General features: G+C 49.0%; 1 protein-coding gene across 1 annotated transcript in view; it reads left to right on the top strand.

Annotated features, from left to right (window-relative positions):
* Nucleotides 1–23843, top strand: part of LOC138515380 (zinc finger protein 182-like) — a 36519-nt gene extending 12676 nt beyond the window's left edge. The window contains exon 4 of the mRNA XM_069630242.1: nucleotides 23648–23843. Within this exon, the coding sequence (XP_069486343.1) occupies nucleotides 23648–23843 (196 nt within the window). The remainder of the gene's footprint in view (nucleotides 1–23647) is intronic.
* The last annotated feature ends 246 nt before the right edge of the window (nucleotides 23844–24089 follow it).

The raw sequence follows: 24089 nt of genomic DNA, 5'->3' as shown, positions 1-24089 counted from the left end.
TTCAAATACACATCTTCCCATGTTCCACTCACATAGAAATTAACACAAATGTATAATTGTAAGTCTGACCCTAGTCAGTAAGTACCATTAGAACACATTAGTAATAACTTTACACCATGAGGTGTTGCCCCTACACCTAAGGTTTTGCCCTAAGGCCAACACGTTTTTTCGACCCTAATTGACAGTCTTTTTTCAAGGCTGGGCTTTTGCAATGAACTGAAACTATATCATATTTGACTGTTATCAATAGTGGTTGTGTGGGTTCATGTTCAGTGCAAAATGATCTGCAAAAATTAAAAGAAAGAATGCACTAGTAAGTAACACAGAATGGGAAGCATTCAAGAAGAGGGTACATTAAGTATGATCAATATGGTGCCAATTCAGCAAATATAGTTGTTTAGGATATATCCTATATCTGTACTGGTTGTATCACTAGATCTGCTCAGTTAGTCATAGAATGTATACCCATCACCCCTGTTAACAGATGAAAACCACCACTCCATGCTACTAATTAGTGTTTTGTTGTCATTAGCTAGTTTCTAATAAGGAATCTAAAAATGTTTTGTTAGTTTGAATGGTGAATAAATATATGTATATCACCCTGTTGGGTTGCTGCACCGAGGATGCACTCACCGAATGCCAACATTTCTCTTGTATCCTCAAAAGTAGTTTGATGCAGCGTTGAAATAATGCCTTTGGTGCTGCAGATAAGTGAAAGAATAACACATATAGCTCCTTAAAAAACTGTAAAAGGATGGCATGTCCTTTAAACTAGTACACTAGTATATAGACAGCCTCTCACCTGTTTGGGGCAGAGGTGCCTTGCCTTCAATTCATTCTGTCCACATTGGGTCGATACATTTGTTAACAGATAGTCTTAGATACAATCTATCTTCATTGGATTTGTAGAATTGTCACAAGTACGAGTTACCTCCTCTTTGTATAGATCCACTGTAAGTATGAATACATTGTGTCAATGTAGGTATCCCCTAGTTGGGGTTGTATAAATCAAATTGAGTGCCATACATAGACAGTCTCTCGCCTGTTTTGGGCAAAGGTGTCTTGCCTTCAATTCGTTCTGTCCTCATTGGGTTGGTAAAGTTTTAAGCAGATCGCTGTAGATTCAATCTATCCACATTAGATTTGTAGAAATTTACAAGTAGGAGTTAATCTCCTCTTTATATAAATCCACTGTAAATAAGAATAAAATGTGTCAATGTAGGTAACCCCCATTGGGGTTAAATAAATCATATTTTACCATTCCTGTAATGTCGGCAGTATAGAAATTAAGCTGTGGTCCTCGTGTGCATTCGCTGCGGCCATTTTAAAATTGTTTATATTTGCTGAGTGACATCACCCATGTAACGCCCACGTGTTCGTTACATTTGGTCAATGACACGTTGCATGGATTCATAAGATAATCTATACGAGGTTGTAAAATGGCGAGACAATACTGTTACAAAATATTATTCGTAAATGTAAAGCTATCAAACAGTATGTGCCTACTATTCTAGCCATTTAAGACACAGACAACAGAATTAAAGTTCAAACAAAAGATATTTATTAACTTAAATACCAGGATGGTTAAAGGCCTAACTTGCCCTATGCTAAGGTGGGGGTTCCCTCCCTGAATGAAACCATGGAAAGTCTGAGTCAAAGAGTTCAACTTAATAGTCCATCTGTGTCCAAAACACTATTCTTGCCCTAACAACTAGAACAAACAAATGTGTATGGATGTCAAAGCCAAAATAAACAGTGTTCTACAGCTCACAGTTTCCTCTCAGCTCCCCTTCCCAAAGCACAAGAAATGTCCATAAAAAAGAGTCTTGAAGTTTACATTTCCACAGTTCAAAAAGCAATAGAGTTCATAGTCACTCCTGGGGTTCCCTTCCCCAAGTTTCACACACAGCAATCCGAACAAAAGAGGGGGTCTTGAGATTCCAATGTCAAGACAACGCATATACGCTTGCCAGGCCTCAGGGTTCCTTTGCCCAAGACTTCAATGTCTCACACAGGCACCTCAGTACTTGTTCCTGTGCATCAGTTTACGTTCACTTGCTTCCCTTTATTGCTCTCTGGACTTAGGGTGTGCTCTTGGGGCTCCTCTGGTTTCTCCTTAGCTGCCCCGTGGCTCTGCCACCATGTGTCACACACCCCTTTCTAAATGGTAGCCTTGTCACACTTTATTCACTTCTTGTGGTTCACTGTTTAGACTTTCTTCATTGTGCAAAAATCATTCAATGGTGTTCAAATGCAGTTCATGCTTTAATGCAGTCTTATGTGGCTTAATTATATTCAGCCTTTACGTTCTGGGCCAGAAAACAGGTGTGGGAAAAGCTGTTTTGGAGTCAAGCGAGCACTTTAATTCTTTTTACACTGATTTTTGATATGTGTTGTTTTTATAGTTTTTAAAGAAGATGAATTGTGATCTTGATGATTTTTGATGATGTAATAAAATGTATATAATTTCATTTGTATAACTAGGGTTTTGTCATTTGAGGCTCCTCCGGCTCTACTAGACACTTTGTATAAGTTGGGTTCCTGGCTAATATTGCAAATATCAGATAACAATAGTCCTCCCTCACTTTATTTGTTAATTATATTCAGTTTCTAGATTTAAGTTTGTTCGTTGTGTTACATACATTTAGGGGCCGATTCATGGAACAATCGTGCGCCAAAAAAGTGGCGCAAGCTGGCACAAGCAGGCGCAAGCGTGAAAAAGGAAGCGCACGCGCATGCGTGCTATTCATGGAAGTCCCTGCGCGTGTTTTTCTGATGATGTGTGCGCCCTTGTGCGCCAAACCCATACGTGGCGCACAAGGGCGCACACATCATTGCAACATCCCGAACGATGTGCGTGACACACACAGGGAAAGTGCACAACATCCGCGCACACACCAAAAAGGCGGCGGGACATGGGGCGTAATACGCGTAATGGGGAACAACGCGTGAAAAAGAAGTCGTAACTGGGGAAGTACTGCAGGGAAATGCACGGAACGCACACACGCACGCGAACAACCCGTATTCATGGATTCGAATATAGAAAACCTGTGCACGGCAAAAGACTCACATAGGCGTCAACGCGTCCGCCACACGAAGGCAGGCGGAAGCGTCCCCACACACAGTATAAAAGTGTGCGCAAACAACAAACACGTACATACAGCTACGATGAATGCCCCATTTGTCGCAGCACTGATCGTGGGACACTGCAGGAGGAGGAGAATAGCCAGAGCACGCATTTTTTTTACCCCGGACCAGCCTTTTTGGGATGCCTGATGACCACGTCTATGGCAGGTATAGGTTTCCACCTCATATCATCCTAGACCTCGTCAGGGAGTGGGAAGATGACCTTACTTCCCCCACCCTGTGCTCCCAAGCATTGAGCTCCTTGGAGAAGGTGCTCAATGTCCTGCATTTTTTGGCCACTGGGTCATTTCAGCGGACCACTGCCATAGTGGTGGGGGTCTCACAGGCCATGCAGTCACGCTGCCTACACCAGGTGTTGGCAATCATCACTGCACGCCCCTCAGTCTGCATGCACATATACATGCCCAGAACACCTGCAGAAAGGCAGGCCGTTTACCTGGATTTTTACAGGGTGGCACACTTCCCCAAAGTGCTCGGTATCATAGATTGCACCCATGTGGCCCTACTTCCACCTAGGGCCACTGAGCACATCTATCGAAACCGCAAGCACTGGCATTCCATCATTGTGCAGGTTGTATGCTATGCTAAAGGAATCATCACCTCTGTCTATGCAAACTACCCTGGCTCCGCCCATAACAGTTTCATATACAGAATGTCTGCCCTGAGCCGGGGCCTGGAAGCTGGGCAGCATGGCGACACATAGCTCCTAGGTGAGTACAAATGCCTGTGCACATGTATGCAAGTCACACACAGACAAATACCCAAACCCTAATAATCTCAACAATTCTCACCTCCCCAGGGGACAGTGCCTACCCTCTGAGCAACCACATGATGACGCCAATCCAGAAACCCACCACACCACCCCAGGTCAGATACAACGATGCCCATATTGCAACCAGGGGCATAGTGGAGCGCACATTCGGAGTGCTCAAGTCACGCTTCCGCTCCCTTGACCGCTCTGGTGGGCAGCTACTATATGCACCCCCAATAGTGCGCAGGATCATTGTGGCAGCATGTGTCCTGCACAATGTTGCAACACGGCGGGAGGTACCAGTGGACATGGTGGTGCCCCCACATCCCCAACCACAGGCACAGGCGCTGCCCATGGGAGGGGACAGGGCACGTGGCGAGGCAGCCCGGACCCAGCTTGTGCCCACATTTTTCACTCCCACCCCTGCGGAGTGCTCACAGTCCTGGCAAATACCAGGTGACAATCGATGAATACAAAGAGACAGTCAACTGTCACAACCTTACCACCCTGAGAATGTTCCCACGGAAGTGCCACATTGTGTGTATCCCTAGCTACTTAAAAATAACCAATCCTGTGTGACCAAAAGGAACACATGCAAGGTGTGTATCACACACCCCTGCAAAACAGTCCATCACAATCCCTGGTATGCCACCCAAACCCTCCCAAACCACATCACCCTTGTCTGCTACACCGTGACATGGCATGCAATAGCAAAAGACAAACACATGACCAATAATATACAAACAGACATGTCATAAATGAAAACTGGCATGAGACAATGATGCCTGACATAGAATCAGATGAAATGACTGACCAACAACCTCCCACACATACAAAGTCAGACACAAATGCTTTCCAACAGTCGTAGCATGAACACAACACTGAATGCCCGTTCACATGCACATTGGGCATGGCAAAATCCAAACTCCCGAACCCGTGTGCTGTGTGTGTCTCCTGCAACACACTGCTCAGCACACAGCACAGTGAGCAGCCATTGTATTGCAGATACACATTGAGCATCACATGAAAAAAACGAATGAAATCTACAACCAAATGACGCATGTACAGGGTACCCAAATGGCAATAGATCATGTGCTGCATGGACACCCCGCAGGACTCAAAATGCAATCTGTGTGCACCTGTGGCCATGGAAGGGTGGATGTACGTGTGGTGGATCATTGTGCAACTGTGTGTGTCATTAGGGACATGCACTCAATATATGCATGTGAAATCAAGTGACCCTCAGTGTCCTGTACACATCACATGTGAACATTGGCCATGTGAACACCCCAGCATGTCAAACCACACCAATCCACTGACACCTGAAAAGTAAAGACAACACAGGAACAGGCATTGAGCAGCACAACACATTATGTACATAGTACCCCACAATTACAATGTCAGAGTGCCCAAAACACTGTAGGCCAAGCCAACTGTCCAACAACAAAAGGCCCTCATTTACACATCACTGTGACCTTCTGAACAACTGTCTCTGGGGTATGTAGCCTTCTTCCTTCAAGTCTAACTGGCTACAGGATCACCCTACCCCTTGGGCTCCATGTTCCAGCTTGCGTGTAAATAGGGTCCAGTCCCCTCAGAGGCCACCTTGACTGGTAAAAATGCCAAATCGCAGAGCACTCCAAGTAGGCAAACCCACAAACCAGTGAAAAAGGCTGTAGGCACCAAAAAACCCTGGAAGAGTCTCCAGTAGATGACTTGAGGTAGCAGGAAATGTCAAAGCACCTGTACAAGCACAATGATAGAACAACCAAGGAAGCACAGTTGAACAATGGTCCAACAGGATGGGTACCATTCACGGTACATAACATACAATGATGATGCAAAAACTTATGGGTACTGTCACAGCCCCGGTGTCCAGGCGCAGGAGTGGCAGTAACCAACCTCCCCCTCCGTGGTCTGGGTGCCTGCAAGGTCAAACTAACACAGGCCTCTGAGACCCTGGCGGGGAAGGAGGGTCAGGGATATGTTGCATGGACAGGCATTGGTATTCATCAGGATAACCAGAGAGAGGGGCAGGAGAGTGGATGTGGATTTGCAAGGTAAAGTAGGCAAAATACAACTAATCACAAAAACACATACTCAATCAGAGAAAGCATGTTCATCATGCACATTGCACCAAATCAGTCAAATGAAAGCCAAAGAGACACATATCTCTGGGTGAGTGCTGGACTCCTGCCAGCGCTCTCTCAGGTTGGGTAAAAGGAGCACTTCAATGCTGCAAAGAGAGCGTGAGTTACTAATCTGAATGTGTATTTACAACACACACAGCCCCATCCATGCCCCAAAGTAAGTGATATCTCCACTAACAAACTCCCCTGTCTGCTGCTATGTACCCATAAGTTAGCTTGGCCCACTGATGGTACATACACTGTCAATGCATTAATGCCGGCGCATGTGGCCGCACGGGAAATGGAAGACCAATGGGTCAAGAAAAACATGATACAATGGTCTCTGGGTGAGCTGCTAGATGCGTATAGCAAAGTGCAACTTCAGTACAAGTTGCGTTCTGGCCGCCACAGATATAAGTAGGTAGTGCACGTGCCAATTTGCACATGCACTCACCAGTCTGAGCCTCGCTGGTTGTCCATGTGCGCTGTATCAGTTTCTGGCCAGGAACGCTACTACCCTAATTACTCTGCTTCAATGGAGCAGTGGGTACTCGAGGATATGTTTGATGGCCCCTGTGTGTGCCCCTGACAACTAGTAAAGGCACTTGACATTTGGCCCTCAACGCATGTCAGCTGTACTGTGTGCTTCTCCAACAATACCTGGCAAAGCTCCACAGCACTGGTGCCACTTAGCATCCATGTGCAAGTGGCCTGGTGGAAGGTAGTCTGCGGTGTGGGCCCTTGTGTTGCTCACCTTGCCAGGAGCTCCTGGAAACACGTCTGCTTCTGTCAGACATCTGAACACAAGCCCTGTGCATCTGCTTACGCACACACCCACGCGTCTGCACCACCGAACGTGCCCAGTTTTCTGTATTAGTCATCCCTGTGACTGCTGGCAAAGGTAGTCTGGAGACTCATCTTCCTGCAGAAAGGGCATGAAATAAATTAATAAGGCTTGACAGTTCCCTGTGTGTGTGTCTACATGCTGGTTGTCACTGGTCCAGGTTACAGAGCTACATCCAAACTCCTCCCACCATCAGTGTCACTTTGACAGGCCAAGGTTACAGGCTACTGTCTACGGCATGAAGTGCATCAAGCACATATACAGGCAAGAAAATAACATACATCACAATCCACATCAATTAATGGGGAAATCAATCACATACTCACCCAAATTCATTATAGACATGGGGTGGATGAAACGCAACCAATCCCAACTAGGGATGTTAACACAAGTAGAACAGCAGCAGACAGACCACAGTAATTAAGGAAGTCCAAAGCCCTTGTGAAATATTTTGTAACACTGAACCATCCTAGCGAGCCCATGGATAAGGGAAGCAGGAGTGGCCTATGTGAGTCAGGACCCCAAGCTGCAAACACATACACAAGACAAGCTTGAAGGGCCCAGCTGGAACAGACAGTGGATGCTTTCAAAAGCCACAAAGCACCACACCGTCACATGAATGCACAATAGACAAACAATATTAACTAATTAAACTAACAATGAACAACCTACATAACCTAATTAAAATTACTATCAAATAGTTAATATTAACTAACTAAACTAAAAGGAAAAATAAAAAATGGCCACATATGACCCGGGGGGAGGGACCCAGGAGGGGGGTGGTACAGGGTGCACCTCAGCACCCACATGCGATGATGTTGAGACAAAAAAAAACCTCCATGGGCTCAACGCCTGCACTCCACGAACTGTGTGGAAGATAATTCATCGTCCGAGTCTGCCTCATCCTGTAAAGGACGATGTGGCCCAGGAGCCTGACCACGCCTAGGCGCAGCTTGCCCCTCATCGGCAGCAAGTCTGCCGGACGGGTGAGATTGGTTCTGTGCGGCAATGCGACACAGGTCTGCATGCAGAACCTCCCGTGATACACATGCTTCCTCTTGCAAGGTAACACGTGTAGCACAGAGTTCTTCCTGTGTGGTCTGGCTGGACAACCGATGCACCTCCCTGCAAGCATGTAGCTCAGCCGAGATGGTACGCTCAAGCTGCTCAAACCTCTCCTCTGACTGCACCCTCTGGGATGTCAAGAGGGCATCCAGAGTGGATCTGAGGGACTGAGACTCAGCCCTCAGGGCCGCCATGTGTGCCTCTGGGTGAGCAGTAGTTGCTTGACGCAGAGACAACATTTCAGGCTGGCGTGCCCTGTCAGAGGCCCCCATGCCCAGCCTGGGCCAGCGGGCCGTGGACTGGGCCGCCTGCCGCAGGAGAAGCACCTGCATAGCAGGGGGGAGCACGGATTGGGCCACACGTTCCATGCTCGCAGCGATGTCATCAAGTTCTACCCCCTGACGTTCTGAATTGGCAGTCATGTCGTTTTCCCACTCAGTATACCTCGGTGCCGCGCAGCCACTGCGTTGCTGGGCTTGACACCTGCGGGACCCAAGGACCGTGCGTCTTCGTTGGGTTGGCACCGCCCGTGGCTGCATGACTACATGCCCCCGTCTACGTGATGCACATCAGCGACTGGTGTGGAGGGTGACCCTGCGTCCCAATCCACCACAGGCGGAGGTCCCACCACTGACCGGCCCCTCAGTGCAGGTGTCACGAACAGAGAAGTGTCCACATCAGAATCACTCACCCCTGACGTATGGACCTGATGCACATCCAACTCAACATGGCTGTCAGAGTGGTCTTCTGGGCTGGACTCATAGCCAGCCAAAGACAAGATGGACTGAAGCACACGTGGGTTCTCGTGGTCTACCATCCCACGGCCCCCACCTGTGCTGGTTTGTGGTTGTGATAACAACCCTGTGCCTGGCATGACAACATCATCCTCTGGCTCCATTGCGTCATCACCTGAAAAGTGGAGAGAAAAACAAATTAGTACACATGTCAGAAGCACATGACACACATACACATAGACATCACACAGACAGCCAACACATGAAGCAGACATGTCACACACAAACCAGAACCTGCCATGCATGCCTGGTCAATTTGACATTGCATCAGTGAGTAGGCATGTAGAACAGTGTTACGCGGCTCAGAAGCGGGTTGATGCAGTGCAGAACATGTGTACGTTACTCATATCTACGTGAACAAAGTACTTCATGATGTGTATCAAAAATCGTGAAGCCAGTGGCAGGGCTAGTTCAGGCATCACGTGCAATGTGCATGCAATGGGTTGCATGGCTACAAGCAAAGCCCCCCCCCTCTCAGTGAAAATGCAGGGATGCCTTGCTTGGTAGTAAAAGGCTGAACAGAGACCTGTGTATTGGCAAACAGTGTTGACTAGCATCAATGGCATCATCTGAGTCAACTGACAACACAGCAGATGATGATGGGACAGTAAGCAGGACACATGACGAACCCTCAGTAGTACACCCAAGTGTGCAAAAGCCACTACATCAGTTGGACAGAGTCAGTGGGCCTGAAACTGGGGGAGGACTGTGCCCCACACAGACTGTGACACCCTAAACATGTGTGTGATGCAGGACAGGGCCAGAGTGGGCATGGGATGGCTGTAGAAATCCCATGAAATGTTGCTCATACAAGACACGTACTACAATGATGATCCAGGCAAGGACACATAGGGGGGCATGGAATGGCCATGGAGCATGAATATGTCCCTGCAGAGCATCTGCCACCTGCACAGTCCAAGTGATACACCCTGCATGAAGGGCAGAGGATGTACCCCACTGCATGTGTCTGGCAGGTTGGCTGGTGGAAGTTAGAATGTACACAGGAGGCTTGAATAGCCCCTTGCAGTACGCCAAAATGATGCACAACAGTGCAATGTGTAATTGGGGTACAGGGGGGGCGGAGAGGCAAGGGGGCATGCCTACGTGGAGTACCCGCATGCAGGCGGAGGACACATGCACGTCAGTCATGCAATGACATAGTCCCAGTGCTGAGAGGAAAACCACCCCTGGGTACATGCAGAAAGGCCAGAGAGCAGGAACATGGACCCGAGGGGCATCTGGGTGACTAACATGTGAGTAGGGTGCAAGTGTGGTGATGAGGACAGTCCCTGTCTGCTCTACATGTCCACCATCCTGCACAGCAAGCACGCATCAGTGAAGCATTGCATGACTAGCACATGAAAACCATGCACACATAGCATGTAGTGGCAGTCAAGCACAACAGATCACACAGGCAAAACACACATGGGCTGGACATATACGCAACAACACTCACTGGACTGGGCATCAAAGTCCTGCATCTCTCCCACTCCTTCGAACAATTCTTGTGATATGAACTCCGCAACAAGTGCCTTGTGCGGAGTGAGGTGATCCTCCTCAGGTGGTGGCCCACCGCCAGTCACCAGAGTCATGCTTTAATTAGAGGCACACTTGGCCTTAGCACTGCGTTTGAGGTCATTCCAACGCTTCTTGCACTCGGCAGCTGTGCGCACCTCATGGCCGAATGCACTCACACTATCCGCGACATGCTTCCAGTGGGTATTCCAATGGGCAGCCGTAGTTTGACAATTCGGCCCCACTAGCATGTCACGTCTGTGGGCCTGCACATAGTCCACAAGGGAGTCCAGTTCCTGGTTGCAGAAAGGCTTCTTCCTTGATGTGCAGGAGGCCGTGGCTGTGTCTGGGGTCCCAGCCTGTGCTGCAGATGCAGTCTTCCTCCTCTTGTATGGTGGCGCGGACCCTGGCTGGCGAATGCCGCCCTGCTCAGTATGGCCAGTGGGACTGGTGGATTGAACCAAGGGAGTGGCAGGTTGAAGGATGACCGAAGGCCTGACTTGCGTCAGTGGCTGCTGGGTGCCCTCGAATGGACCCTGCGCAGCAACAACCGCTGTGCCAGGGTCATTGACCGCGACTGTCCTGGTTGGTAGACTCACAACCGGGGTGTTGTTGGCTGCATCTGCCCCTGCACTTGCCAACACCTGGCTGGTCGGGGCAGCAGATGACATTGCTGCCCTAGGGACACGTGTCTCGGTCAGGGCAGCGCTGCATGCACCTACGGTGTTCATCCTGACCTGCTGGAAATCTTCCAGTGACTCTTCAAGTGCCAATGCAACCTGTGCTGGCAGACCCTGAGCCTGGGTGGTGGTGTCCACAGCTGCGCATGCAGCTACCACTACCGTTGGGCCCGTGGCAGTCGATGAAACGGATTGCCGGGTCACACGGGCACCAGTGCCAGATGCAAGAACTGCATCTACCAGCCGCAGGTGATGGTGGCATGACGGCCCCAACACGTGGCTCAACATCGCCTGAGCTGCAGCACCCCTGCCTCTTCCCCCTCTGCAGCCACCCTGGACACCCTGGTGTCCCCCTACTCCCTGGTCACCCCGGCCACGTCCCTGACCACGCCCGCCACAAGGAGTATGTCCAGCTGAGGCGCCCCTCACCTTTGGTGGCCTCCCAACCATGGCATAGATGGAGTAGTGCCGGCACAGGTGGAGAAGTGCCAATGGGAGGTGTACACCACAATTGTCCTGGACAATTAGGGTGAAGGGGGTGGGATACAAGATGTTATAAGCACCCCTGCTCCTGCAAGGCTGTATGTGACCCCGGTGATGAAATGACGGGTCACACAACGCTCAGGCACCCCAAAACTGCAGTAAAACCGTGCACGCACCCCGCTGGCCCACCTGTTTGGAATTAACCTCCCACAGTACGCGGTGGCACCCAGGGACATGAAAAACACATACACTTGGGACACGTAGGCTACTATGACCTCAAAAACGGGTATGCGATACACAGGGGCACCCGCAGTGGGAAAAATAGCGTGCGCGACTCACCGTCAGACTAGCGTGATAACGAAAAACACGCGTAGCCAATACCCCCGCCAAAAGAAGAGATAAGTCCTTGATAGCTGTGAAGTAGTGATGGTGCGCGAAACAACAAGTAGCAAAACACACGTCGGTCTCCACGAAAGGCACGTACAGCGAACTGCCGGGAGCTGCTCACCTTTAACCCGTGCTGAGGGAAACGCCCACGTGCATCAGGTCATTTACGCGCATAGGCCCTTTCCTCTGATTACACGCATTAACACGCGGACGTGCAGTTTTTTCACGTGCTGAATCACTATGCACACGTCACGAGGGAAACGCCTGCGTGTGTAACGTCACAGACGTGCTTACGTGCTAAGGGCCTTTCCTCGGATTTCACGCTGACGTGCAATTTTTTCACGCGCCAAATCACTCCGTATCAAGCTGGCCACGCAACATCACACGGAAGACCACGCTCCTGCCCAGAAAGCCATTTTCCTGCCCCCCAGAGCCCAGAGCAAGCTCCCACCTGCCATCTGCTGCTGCCTGCCTGCCTGCTGCCCACGTGCCCTGCTATTTGCTGCCTGCACCTCAGCCATCTGCACGGGTGCAGTTGCTGTGACCACCCCTGCTGGAACGGAAGACTCCCGACTGGGATACCATTGCTCCACAGCCCAGCCCCAGGAACCAGTTGCCCACACACACCTGCCTCTGGGGTTGCCATGTCAGACACAACACCATCTGGTACCACTGGCAACCCCCAGCCAGAGAGGCAGAGGGCCACCAGCTTCAGTGCCAGTGAAGTTGGTGTCCTGGTGGAGGAAGTCCTGGGGCAGTATGGTGCCCTCTTTGGAAGTTCAGGTGCCGACAATGAAGGACGGAAGAGGATCTGGATGGACATCGTGACTGCCATCAACGAGGAGGGGGTGGCAGTCCGCGAGATCAAACATGTCCGGAAGCGCTGGGAGGACTTCAGGTCCAGGACCCTCAACAAGGCCCGGCACCTCTTGAAGACAGCGGATGCCAAGGGGTGCCGGGTCCACCTGACCGACAACCAAATGAGGGTCCTGGAATGCATACGCCCAGCGCTCCACGTCCAGGTCCTTGAGAGGAAGACCCATCTGGAGTTGAGCGGTAAGTGTACATGCATACTGATTGAACGCTGTGCGTGTTGTGGTGTGCCAGAAGTGTGCAGGTTGCACATATGTCTTTGTAGGGACATGTATGGATGCCTATGTACAGGGACGTGAACCTGCCACATGTGATTCCTCTCAAGTGTGAGAAACATTGATGGTGTATATGTTGGTAAGCATGCTGTGCAAATTTATGTGTGGGTGCACCCATGTAATACATTATGTGTATGTACTGTGGCATGGTTGTGGTGTCACACATGGATGCTGGTTCATGCTGCATGTATCTGCACTATGCACATGTTCATGTGGGTGTATTTGAAAAAGTGTGCAAATGTGATGCAACATGGATGTATGTGACACTGACATGTAGATGGCTGAATGCGAGATGTGACATGGATGGCGATCTCATAACTGCAACAGTTGGTGGAGATGTACACATGCATGTAAGTCTGGTGGCGTGTGTGCATGTGTTGTGCACTCCCCGTGTTTCATGTGACGTCACGCTCACCTCCGACTGCTCGTGCTGTTGTTTGTGTATGGATGGTGCTGCCTGGTGCAATATTCCTGTTGATTTGCTCATGTGTGTGAGTTGAAATGACATGTGTGTTGGGGAGTGTGATGCCATGTCTGTATTTTTCACTGCCACTCATGTACAACTGTCATGTGTGTATCAGTCCATTTTACAGTGCCCTGATGCCTGTGTTCTATCTCTCCCTGTCTGCAGGATCAACTGATGAAGAGGGCGGAGTGGGTGCTGTGGAGCAAAGCGGCAGGGATCGCACCACTAGCCGGAGACGCAAGGCCCGGCTCCCCTCCCACGTTGTCATCTCGTCGGGAAGTGAGGAGTCTGGTGCCGCATCCCAGGCTGCAGCTGCTGGGGGTAGGTCCAAGAGGCAGAGGTCAGAGGTGGACTCCTCGGCAGCAGAAGGGGCAGCTGAGACCCCACAGGGTCCGACGGAGGAAGATGGCACAGAGTCATCCAGGTTGGTGGAGGGTTTGGTGGAGGAGGAGGCCGTGGAAGGGACACACACAGGGTCTGGAGGTGGGGATTCCACTGGTGCTAGTGGTGCAGTGCAGGGGCAGGGACAGGAGGCAGCACAGGCCACCGCGGAGGTGCCTGTGTGTAATCCTGTCCCCCATCCTGTGACTGCATCATCCTGCACCAGCAGGGATGCCTACGTTCAGACACGTTTTCAGGGAGGGGATGAGCGCACAACAACTGGCTTTCCTCTCCCTGCAGACGTGGCAATCCGGGACTGGGTTGCGCCTGTCCTGGCTGGGATGGCGTTGCGTCAACGGGGCATGCAAGGTGACCTGCAGTGTTTTCGTGAAGACACTGCACGTCATCTCGGATGCCTCGTTGACCGCGTTGACCTACTGGGACGTGTCACCAGGGCTGGATTCCTCCATATGCTGGACCTTCTTCCGACCCCCTCCTCACCTGAACCCCCTATGCGCCAGTCATCCTCCATGCCATTTTCCCACCCATGTATCCTGTGGAGCTGCTTCTGACCCAGCGGCCAGGCTGGTGGAGGACACATCCGTGCCACAGTCGGGAGTCAGACGTCCAGCAGGGGTGGCTGCCACAACAACTGCACCCCAGCCGGAGGAGGACGTGCAGGCATCAAGATCCAGGGCAGAGGCACAGCAGCAGCAGCAAAAAGGTGGGAGTGATGATGGCTCGGGGCAATCAACATCTGAGGGGCAGGCATCGACCACAGGGCAGGAGGACCCAGGATTGGGAGTGTCTTCCGTGTGGCAGCGGTTGGGCCAGGCCATAGATGCAGAGCGGCTGCGAGCGGAAGAGGCACGGCTCACAATGGTCAGGGCGGAGAACTCCATGCGGAGGGCGCTGAGGCATGGAGTGCTTCGAGGCAATACGCAGGGAGTTGGAGTTGAACATGGCATCGCCCCTGCAAACCCTCAGGGCCATGGAAGAGGACCGCCTCCAGGACATAGAGCAGGAGTTCGATGATGCCCTGGCCCGGGAAATCGGAGAGTGAGCCGTCGGACTAGCCCACCGCCATTGTATATAGTTTTTAGTGATAGCTTTAATTTTCGTTTTGCTTTATTTTGGGGTGATTGGACTATGCCCCACACTTTTGTATATAGTTATTTCTTAGGTAGTTTGTTTGATGGGTTTCATTTCTTTCGTTGGGCTCATGGAACCTTTGAACATTCATTGCACATAGTTGAACATTGGATTTGTGAGAACTTATTTTATTTTTATTCGCCATGGATCAATGGATTTAACATTTTACGTTTCCTTTGGATTTGCTTTGGTGGACGGAGAGTTTGGACGAATATTCTTTTGGATTTCTTTGATTGGTTCTACATTTCATTATTGTATGTTTTGGACATGCATTTCATTTAATGTTTGACACTTTTTTATGCTTTCTTTTTATTACATTCTTTTTGTTCATAATACATTTTCATATTTTACTTCCATGTGTGGTATTCGCTCATTGGGTTCATGCATGTCAAAATGTGGCTTTACACAATCAATGGCACCCAGTGTGTGTGTGTGACGGACATGTGTTGATGTACATAGTTGACTTTTGGTTTGTGTCATGAGATAGGCATGTTAGTGTGGGGTGGATTGGGAAAGCATCTCAAGACTGGGGTGGCGTGCTGTGGGATTTTGGTGTACATGAGGGCCATGATTGTGCATTTTTATGACGTGTTGGTGGGGGACATGAGTCGGGGCCTGCTGGCAGGTGCCTGTCACTGCTGGGTGGGGGGAGTGCAGGGGGACATGAGTTGGGACTGCTGGCAGGTGCCTGTCACTGCTGGGTGGGGGGTGCAGGGAGACATGAGTTGGGGCCTGCTGGCAGGTGCCCGTCACTGCTGGTTGGGGGGGTGCAGGGGTACATGAGTCGGGGCCTGCTGGCAGGTGCCTGTCACTGCTGGGTGGGGGGGTGCAGGGGGACATGAGTTAGGGCCTGCTGGCAGGTGCCCGTCACTGCTGGGTGTGGGGGTGCAGGGGGACATGAGTCAGGGCCTGCTGGCCGGTGCCCATCACTGCTGGGTGGGGGGTGCAGGGGGACATGAGTCGGGCCTGCTGGCAGGTGCCTGTCACTGCTGGGTGGGGAGGTGCAGGGGGACATGAGTCGGTGCTAACTTGTGCATGGTGACATGTGGGCTAGCTGGGGGGCATGGCCAGGGTGGATGGGCAGCCTGCGGGGCATGGCCAGGGGTGCAGGGTAGTCCCCTGTGGTGTGGGCTGCCTGCAGGCCCTGGGGAGGGTGATGAGAGCTCACCTGGGAGGACACACACTGCCAATTCCCATTGGGGCACCCCAGTAATACACATACCCCGCTCGGCCAAGGCCAATCGCGTGTGTGACTCCCTGTGAACCCCAGTAATACACGTACCCCGCTCGCACAGGGCCTACTGCGTGTGTGACTCCCCGCAAACCCCAGTCATACACGTACCCCACGCGCCCAAGGCCTATCGCGTGTGTAACTCCCCGCGATCCCCAGTAATACACGTACTCTGCTCGCACAGGGACTATCGCGTGTGTGACTCCCTGCGAACCCCAGTCATACACGTACCCCACTCCACAGGGCCTATCGCGTGTGAAACTCCCCGTGAACCACAGTAATACACGTACCCCGCTCGCACAGGCCCTATCGCATGTGATACTCCCCGCGAACCCCAGTCATTCACGTACCCCGCTCGCCCAAGGCCTATCGCGTGTGTGACTCCCCGCGAACCCCAGTCATACACGTACCCCGCTCGCACAGGGCCTATCGCGTGTGAAACTCCCTGTGAACCCCAGTAATACATGTACCTCACTCTCACAGGGCCTATTGCGTGTGATACTCCCTGTGAACCCCAGTAATACACATACCCTGCTCGCACAGGGCCTATCGCGTGTGAAACTCCCCACGAACCCCAGTAATACACGTACCCTGCTTGCACAGGGCCTATCGCGTGTGTGACTCCCCGCGAACCCCAGTCATACATGTACCCCGCTCGCCTAAGGCCTATCACGTGTGTAACTCCCCGCGAACCCCAGTCATACACGTACCCCGCTCGCACAGGGCCTATCGTGTGTGATTCTCCCCGCTCAGCGCGGTACGTGTATTCGGAGCGGTGCGCTGGGAGTTTTACAGACGTTTTCGTGGTTGGGGGCTGTATGCTGGTCCACCGGCCTGTGCGCCATGTACGGGATTTGTGCGCTGTTCATGCCGCACGCGGAGGGGTTGGGGCGTAACTGGCGTTGCTGCAGGGTCGCTGCCCCACTCTGCGCCACGGCTGGTTATGGTTGTTGAAATCCATGAATACGCTGTGTGCGTAAATGGATTTTGGCGCAAGCGGCTGGCGCAGACTGCCGCACGCGCACACTGTGCGCCAGCCGCATGCGCCACTTTTGCTCTGAATTCTATGAATTACCCTCTTAGTATCCAGCGTTTTACTGGTTTACTTCATTGTTAAATTTCCCTTCTGGTACGGTATTCAATATGCATTCACTTCTAAGTTCATCTGGTGTGCAACATGCATTCCACATTCTGCGTTTTACTGAGCTGTTTAAATGTAAAAATTCCTTTTGAGTATGGTATTCAATGTGCATTTACTTCCTTTGCATTTCCTTTTAATTCGGTATTCAATATACAATGCTTTCAAAACTTTCCTTCTGTTGCATAAGACGTTCAAAAACGTTCCTTTAAGGCCTGTGACCACTTCAGCAAACTTAATTAGTTCACAAAGGAAGGATTTGTAACGTTTTGAGTCTTTTGAACACATGCTTGTTGCTCTAACAAAACATGCGACCACTCCGCTTCATTATATCAGCGTCTCCCTTCTCTCTCCTGCACACACCCCTTTTATAAAGCTAGAAAAGGGGTTTGCAGGTGTGTGTCCTTTCCATTAATTGCATGACTATAGTATGGCTTGTTAGCAAGACATGCCTGGTCCACCCCCAAGGGTAGGATCCAAGGGTGATGGCTTTTAGCTCACCACCGGCTCAGAGGATCCAAGGGGAGTAGGAGTGAGAATACCATTGGGTTTCTCACAGCATGGAGATCATGAGAGCAGAATAAGCAGCATGTTAATATACAAGTTCTCTTTGTTTTTACAAATTTTATATTAAAGACCTAGTCAAAAAACACTCATATGAAACCATATATGCCAATATATTTTGATTTACTATGTGATTGGCACTTTTTCACATAACATTTCCAAAGTATTTGACCCAAAAGGAACCCTATAGAAAACACAATGATAAATAAACATACCACATTTCATGATCGAATGTAAAAGACACATTTTATTTTCTATTTTTCTCTGAAATGGACGTTTATTTTTGAAACAGGACATAGTAACTGTACAAATCAAATTGCAATGAAAACACCACAGTTTTATTTAAATCTATTGGTTACTTTGGCTACAATGGCGGACTTGGGAAGACATTGACCTGTGTAATGTTGTTGGGCATAAAGTCTGCTCTGGGAAGAAAACCTGTTCTTAGATTGTGTGTTTCCATCACCTTGACTATCAAAGTGACTTTGCTCAGAAACTCTAAATCCATTGATGTGAAACCAGGCTTGGAGAATCAGTCACTTTTTCATTTTCAGTCTGCAACGCAATTCACTTGCAACCCCAGATGTTTTAGTCTGTTACCAACCATCATTCTTGTTATGAGCAAGAATCGTGAGATAAGTACAGGCCTCCACACCGTCATGCTAAAATGCAAAATTTTGGGCCTGTATATTAGACACATTAGGCCTCATCCTGAGTTGGGTGTAGCGGTAAAATGCGGCAGTAATACTATTAATACCGCATTTACTGCTCTGCCCAATCTCTAGTTGGGTGGAAAGTGGGAGTTTTACCTCAAGCCAATGGACCCAATGGTAATGGGGATTTACCTCCTGTGAGAAACCTGAAGGTGTCTCACCCGCTAGGCCCTGGGGATCTGTCATCTAGGTGGCCAGGATACGGCCATCGCTATAGGAATCAGTTACTGGGGGTGGACCAGTGCAGGAGGATCACCTGGATGAGGGGTCTTTGGCGAGTAGAGGTGGGACACGGAAGGGTTGGACGTGGTATCCCCTTCCCTGTAACACCTTTTCCCCATCCTACCAGGTAGGATATCTAGAAGTTCAGCCCCCACCCCACTCTTTCTCGACACAAACACTTTCTCACGGACAGTTCATCATGAGTGACAATGGACTAAGAGCAGAGCCGAATACCAGACATGTCCCAACACCATGGTCAGGCAAGATCAGGCAATTACTGATCATTACGCACACTTGACTCCCATCACACTTCCCCACATGGATAAAAGGCAGAGCATGAAAGCACACTCTGAGTGAAGAAAAGCACCCAAGGAAGCAGCAGTTCCAAGACGGCGATTTAACACAAGGAGAAAGTTGGCGGAGAGGGTTGCAAGGAGAGAAGTACCCTTGACCTCTAGAAACCGTTATTTTCATGAGCCTTGGAATGTGAGAATCCTAAGACCGGGAACTGTAGCTGAACAAACCTGCGCTGTGCATCAAAGGTATCCGAGGCGCTCCTGTGCCGATAACCCGGGCTAGTAGGAGTGATTGCCACAGTGGTACTGTCCTTGGCTCCTGCAAGAAAGCTGCACCAGTAAAAGCAGCACAGCCGGCGAGTCGGAGAAACTGATACAAATTCAGCTTGTGTATGAACCAAGGTTGGAAGCGGCAACATGGTATGAAGAAATCCATAAAGGACAGAATTTGAAGCGCATGTGATGAGGGGCGCGAACAAGTGTAAACTAAAGGAGTGAATGTACTTTGAAAAAGCCAACTAAGATATTGTGTACTGAGGTATCCAACTGAATGGCAACTGCATTGTAAAAAGGGAACTTTGTATCAAAGTGGTCCTGCAACAGGCCAAGCTAATCCCCGTGCACATTCGAAAGTCTTCGATAAGTATAACGTGAACTGCAATTGGTCTGAGCCCGGCTGAGGGAGACTAATTGAATGTGAAGCAGGGATCTAACCCCAGCTGGGGGGATCCGGGTTGAACCGTGAGTCAACCGAGAAGGAATATTTCTGAAATCTGTAAATAAAGGGATCTGAGCCCAGAAAAGGGGGATCTACAATAATAGAAAAGGGATCTGAGACCAGCTGATGGGGATCTAGGGAGAGACACCCGAATCACATAATTATAAGAAGAAAATAACTTTCTATTTTTGTTTGAATCAAGAGACTTTGATGAGAAAAGAGACTTGGGCACCGAAGGCCCTGATGCTGGAATTGGAACTGTATCCTCAAGTCGAGGAAGCCACAGTGTGTGCTTGGCACGAGTGACCTTCCTTGCCCCGTGCTGAAAACATGGGTTAGGGAGTCCAATGGCCCGAACATCCTGACATCATTTGGGAACATTCCCCCGCACTATTTGTAAATTAGAAGTAAGGATTGGCAATAGGTTTTTTAGTATAGGCCCTTTTATTTTGACAAGACTCCACTGGGACTGCATTATTATTATTTGATGGTTGTAGCTTGCTCCCATCTGTAGATTTAGGCTTAGATAGGTGTTATTCACACCCCTTGTGAAAGTTCAATAAGCACCCTTGAACTGTGGTCACTTGTGTCTGTCTTACTTCGATACCATGCCTTCCTTAGACTCCCCACCGCAACTCAGGATCCAGTACAAATGGCGCCAGACTGAGCGCCGGTAATGCTAATAGCGTTGGGTGGTATCCCGGCGCAATTACCGCTGTGATACCACCCAACTCAGGATGAAGCCCATTGTGGGAAAAAAAAAAATCTCCAGTGCACCAAAATGATGTGATGCACTTCATATCTCTGTTGAGTCCATTGAAACACACTATCTTTGGAAGGACTCTATGAGGAGGCGACCCTGGTTTCAGCCATTTTTTCTTCTGCTACGCTCAGTTGGTCAGAGGGAGATGTTCACACGCATGATAGTTTGTGTTTTCCCACCATGAATGTTTGTTAGCAGCATGGTTGATAAGTGATTCCCCCTTTTCCACTAGTATGTACACAGCACTTTTCCACTTTTTAGAACTCCATCAGAGATGATTACATATGAACTTTGATCATTTCAGTAGTTATTCGTAGCCCTTGTTTTAGCCTGCCAATTTGATCTTCTTGGCAAGAGACCGACACATGCCACATAACTAACTGATGCCTGATCTGTGGGAGACTCTCACGCATTACTTTGCCAATGCCCACATGTCTGTAAGTGGCTATTAGTGTGATTTGTAATCTTCTGGATAAAGACGTTCAATAGATATTTCAAAGCCATGCTTATCCATGCCAAAAGAGGATTTACATTAGTTTACCTGGATGACCATATAACTTACTATTTCTTTTTGTTTCAAAGTCCTAACGGTGATAAACGCAGTACTTTGACAGTGCAACAGTCCTGTATTTACAGCAATCACCTGCTAGCAAAAGCTTTTTGCCAGCAAAAGCATTGTCCAGTGATACCTCTTCAAGATCCTATGCACATGTATTGCAGGGAGCAAGTAATTGCACTGGAAACTATAGTAGGTGGTTTTCTCAAGGAACATCAGTCCGGAAAATGTGCAAAAGCTTGCAATGTTTGACATTGTGGAGCCACTAAATACCAGTATGCAAGAACTGAGAAAATGGGCCTCATTACGGGTCCGGCGGTAACCCTGCCGGTGCTACCGCCGCACCCGTAAAAGATTACCGGCACCTGATATCCCGGTGCCACCGGGCTATTACAAGTCTGGCAGCCGGGAAGTCAGGCGCTTGTCATTTTGTTAATCCCCATTCAATGGGAGTGGGGACACGGAAGCACCAGCACTGTTGCTAAATGTTTGATTAATAGTCTTTTTAGCCTGGCGCAAATCACTTTTACAGAGTTTTAAAATCCAGAGACTCCCTCACAGTGATAGTGAGACAACCGGGTCAGAGAGATCAGAGTGTTTTCAATGTCCTCAACCATCCGGAAGAAACAGAGATGAAATATTGCACCCTCGGCCCCCGATTGTCTCAGGTGCTGGGCCAAGGTCCCCAAAGAAAAGTACACTCGTTCTTACCCTGTGACTTGTTTTAGATCTTAAGGGACGTAAATCAGCCTTAATGGGTCCGCAGCAGTTACACGTGTTGCAGAGAGTATGAGAAGACAAGACAGCACAGCCGACCGCCAAACACCAAACACTCAGTCACACTCTCCGCATCGCTCCGCTTCCAGCACATGTTTTGAACGTAGCGTTTGTAGAAACAGTAGAACGACTTGGTTCCGTGTATGCAGCAGTTAATGGAGACACAATGTAGCAATGTGTTCAGATTCACAGACCAAACACTCAGATGCACTCTCTGCGCCGCTTCGCTCCCAGCAAGGTTTGTTAACGTAGCATTTGTAGAAATAGTAGAAATACTCTGTTCCGTGTATGCAGCAGTTAATGGAGACACAATGTAGCAATGTGTTCAGTTCCACAGACCAAACACTCAGACACACTCTCTGAATTGTTAATTCTAATCAATATGTACTAATGTAAATAGCTTGTTGATAACCTATGGTTAAATAAACAAGGATGTCAGAAAATAAGTAAAGTAATCCCACATAAATAGAAATGTATACCGGCTCACCCTGGCCAATGCCTAATGAAATGGACATCAACGCTGATCTGCTAGTTTCTGCAATAGGTTGAAAATGGACATGACCAGATTACATGTCAATTACAACAATAGACCTGATTACATAATAAATGTACATATGGCAACAAACAATCACAACATAAAGCATTCAAAATTTCCAATACACACAAAGTACACTTAAAAATACAGGGAGTCATACCTCTGCGTCCTGCAGTGATGCTGACCAAGATAAAGACGTCCCACTCATCTTCTGTGTAATAAACATTGTAAATGAACTTATGAAAATATATAATGTTATCATACCTTTGTTTTAGTTTGTGTTTCTTCCATAATTGAAAACCAAGAAACTGTCATGATTTTGTTCAAATATATTTAAAAAATAAAATATATAGCTCCTGCCAAAACTGTGTATAGATCCAAAGTGTGTGCGGCAAAGTGTAAACTACAGTGGCTCGTCAACACTGTTTGTTCAGTGCTCGGATGGAGAACTCATTCTTTGGCTCGTTAGTCGTATGACGTGCTGTGTGCTGCGCCTGCTTGGAAGCATGCAGCAAAGTGTAAATGTTGCCAGTCCGTGGGCTGCGGACGTGGTCCATGGGCAGGAGACTGATACCTCTTGGTAAGCAGTGTCAAGACAGTGACAGTGAATAACATGAGTAACAGTGATTGCTGTCGTTACTTAGAGTGCCTTGCTTTCATTTTGTATGCTGTTATTTATGTTCACACTGTGTGAGTAAGGAGCACCAAGCATAAAGCTCCAGAGTATGTGGGCTTTGGGTGGAAGCAAGGCGCAAGAAATCGAGTCATAATGTACAAACTTAGAAGCAAGTCAGTCCCTGCTGATTGTTTGCTGGACTACACCGCCCCACCCACCTCCATATAATTGCCTCTGGAATGACTGATGAGGTTTAACCTGTAAGAATTACAAAACAAGCCACAAAAAAGTGATAGAATCAAGTGCTATTATTGGTTTATGTGAGGAATCAATGAAATCATAATGAATTCCCTGTTGGTGACCCCACTACCATCTGGCCAGGGGACGGCAGCCGTTACCTGATCCTGACCCTGGGGGTGGTTATACGAAGGAGGATCACATGGGAAAAGACAACTACCGGGAAGATGTCATGACTTCATTGGATGAGACACAGTATCCCTCCCTCTTCACATGCGTAAACCCTCTAATACCCAAGACCTTAAGTGCCTATCACCAGCTGTTTTTTCCCCCTTGTAGAGCAAGTAAAGAAACCTCTTCCAAATATTCTTTAGGTCAAAACCCCATCGATGACCTAAATACACAGAGCTCCAACATGACCCTTTTTGCTTCTGATGAACCTTTTTGTGAAACTGTTCTTTCATGTAAAATCACTGAGGAAAACAATCTAAACGCTATATATCGTGGAAACTCTGGGAGCCGCAGTTTAGTTTAGTTTAGTTTAGTTTAGTTTATTATTTGTAGGGCGCGCCATGCCCTGGAGCAACAGGGCGCACAAGACAAGAATATGCTCATCTTTGTTACAGGTACATCTACATAATCATAGTACATTCTACAATAAATAAAATATGTACAGGTACATGTGCATGGTCATAATACAGTATACATTGCAGGAAAGGTCCTGGGCACACGGCAGCTCAAAGTGGCAGTTTTCTCCTTAACGGGACCTAAAGGGAAGCAG

The sequence above is a fragment of the Ambystoma mexicanum genome, chromosome 6q (genome assembly GCF_040938575.1).
Source record: "Ambystoma mexicanum isolate Mex_15411 chromosome 6q, UKY_AmexF1_1, whole genome shotgun sequence".
Classification (NCBI taxonomy): domain Eukaryota; kingdom Metazoa; phylum Chordata; class Amphibia; order Caudata; family Ambystomatidae; genus Ambystoma; species Ambystoma mexicanum.
Note: the sequence above shows the minus strand (reverse complement) of the source record. Positions and strands in the feature narration are given on the sequence as shown.